The 1,092-nt window shown below is 44.9% G+C and overlaps 1 protein-coding gene across 1 annotated transcript in view; it reads right to left on the bottom strand.

The window, feature by feature from the left end:
- The window catches only part of ARHGAP42 (Rho GTPase activating protein 42), a 248,484-nt gene that overhangs the window by 56,838 nt on the left and 190,554 nt on the right, over positions 1-1,092 (bottom strand). The window contains exon 10 of the mRNA XM_030887682.2: positions 219-319. Within this exon, the coding sequence (XP_030743542.1) occupies positions 219-319 (101 nt within the window). The remainder of the gene's footprint in view (positions 1-218; positions 320-1,092) is intronic.

Raw genomic sequence — 1,092 nt, 5'->3', positions numbered from 1 at the left:
ATGTAGATCCTTGTAATCGGTTCCCTCTTTCCAACACACCCTCCCCTCTACCCTTCCAGTATCGCCACTCACACCACTGGTCTTGAAGGGATCATCTGTCCTGGATTCCCTGTGTTTCCAGTTCCTATCTGTACCAGTGTCAGACGTAAGTTTTTTTTAGCCGCCTTTAGTTAAATTACAAATTGTTTTTAAAAAAATAGGTAAATAAGCCAACTCACCATTTTCCCACTGGATTTCATTTCTGAAACGCTCATCGTAAAGGTTTTACTCCCCTTATCATATGTGCAGTAATGTTTAATCCAGGTAAAGCCAAGTGGGCCTAAAGAGAGAAAGAAACACAATCTAATTTTATGAGTGAGCCATTTGCATGTCAGTGTGTATACCGTTCTATGCTAAGGTGAGTCCTGGGGCATCTCCATGCAGCGAGGACATCTGGATCATTTGCTGTGTGTGGGAAAGGGCCTCGCGGAAGGAAGGGGACAGAGTGTCTTGAAATATGTCATTTGCAGCTCTCCCATTTACTCTGTGAACTCCAGAGAAAGTGCTGTAGATGGGAGCTGCCTTTCCTGGGAGAGTGGCAGACTTACACCCCGGTGAGGTTTGAAGGATGAGACATTATATATGGAAAATGCCAAGACAGCTTCTCACGGCGCAAAACCAGCTCATTAAATGGCACTTTCATTGTTCCAGGCGCTCAGGGCCGAAAACTTAAAAGTCTCTCTTCACTCTGATTTTTTTCCTCGCATCCCAGTCGATCCATCACCAAATCCTGTTATCTGTACCGTCAACACATAGCCAGAACTCAACCCCTTGTCACTACCTGCCATCCCAGCATCCTGGTTTATAACCCATAAGCCACTTTTAATATGAAAGATTATTCACTTCTTCCTACTTCAAATCTTGACCCCCTATTCTCAACAATGCCAGAGAGATTCTATTTAAACCATGATGCCAGGATATTTCTCTCCTTTGTTTACAACCCTCCGATGGCTTCCCACTTCACGCTGTGTAAAAACCAGAGTCCATCATAATGCACGAGGCCCTCCATGGTCATCCCCTGCTGCCTGCTTGCCTCCTAAGTACTTTCTGCCT

This window comes from Echinops telfairi, unplaced genomic scaffold (genome assembly GCF_000313985.2).
Source record: "Echinops telfairi isolate 266 unplaced genomic scaffold, ASM31398v2 ScPeMD7_7421;HRSCAF=8459, whole genome shotgun sequence".
Taxonomy (NCBI): Eukaryota; Metazoa; Chordata; class Mammalia; order Afrosoricida; family Tenrecidae; genus Echinops; species Echinops telfairi.
The sequence above is the reverse complement of the archived record's forward strand: the minus strand, read 5'-3'. Positions and strand labels throughout refer to the sequence as shown.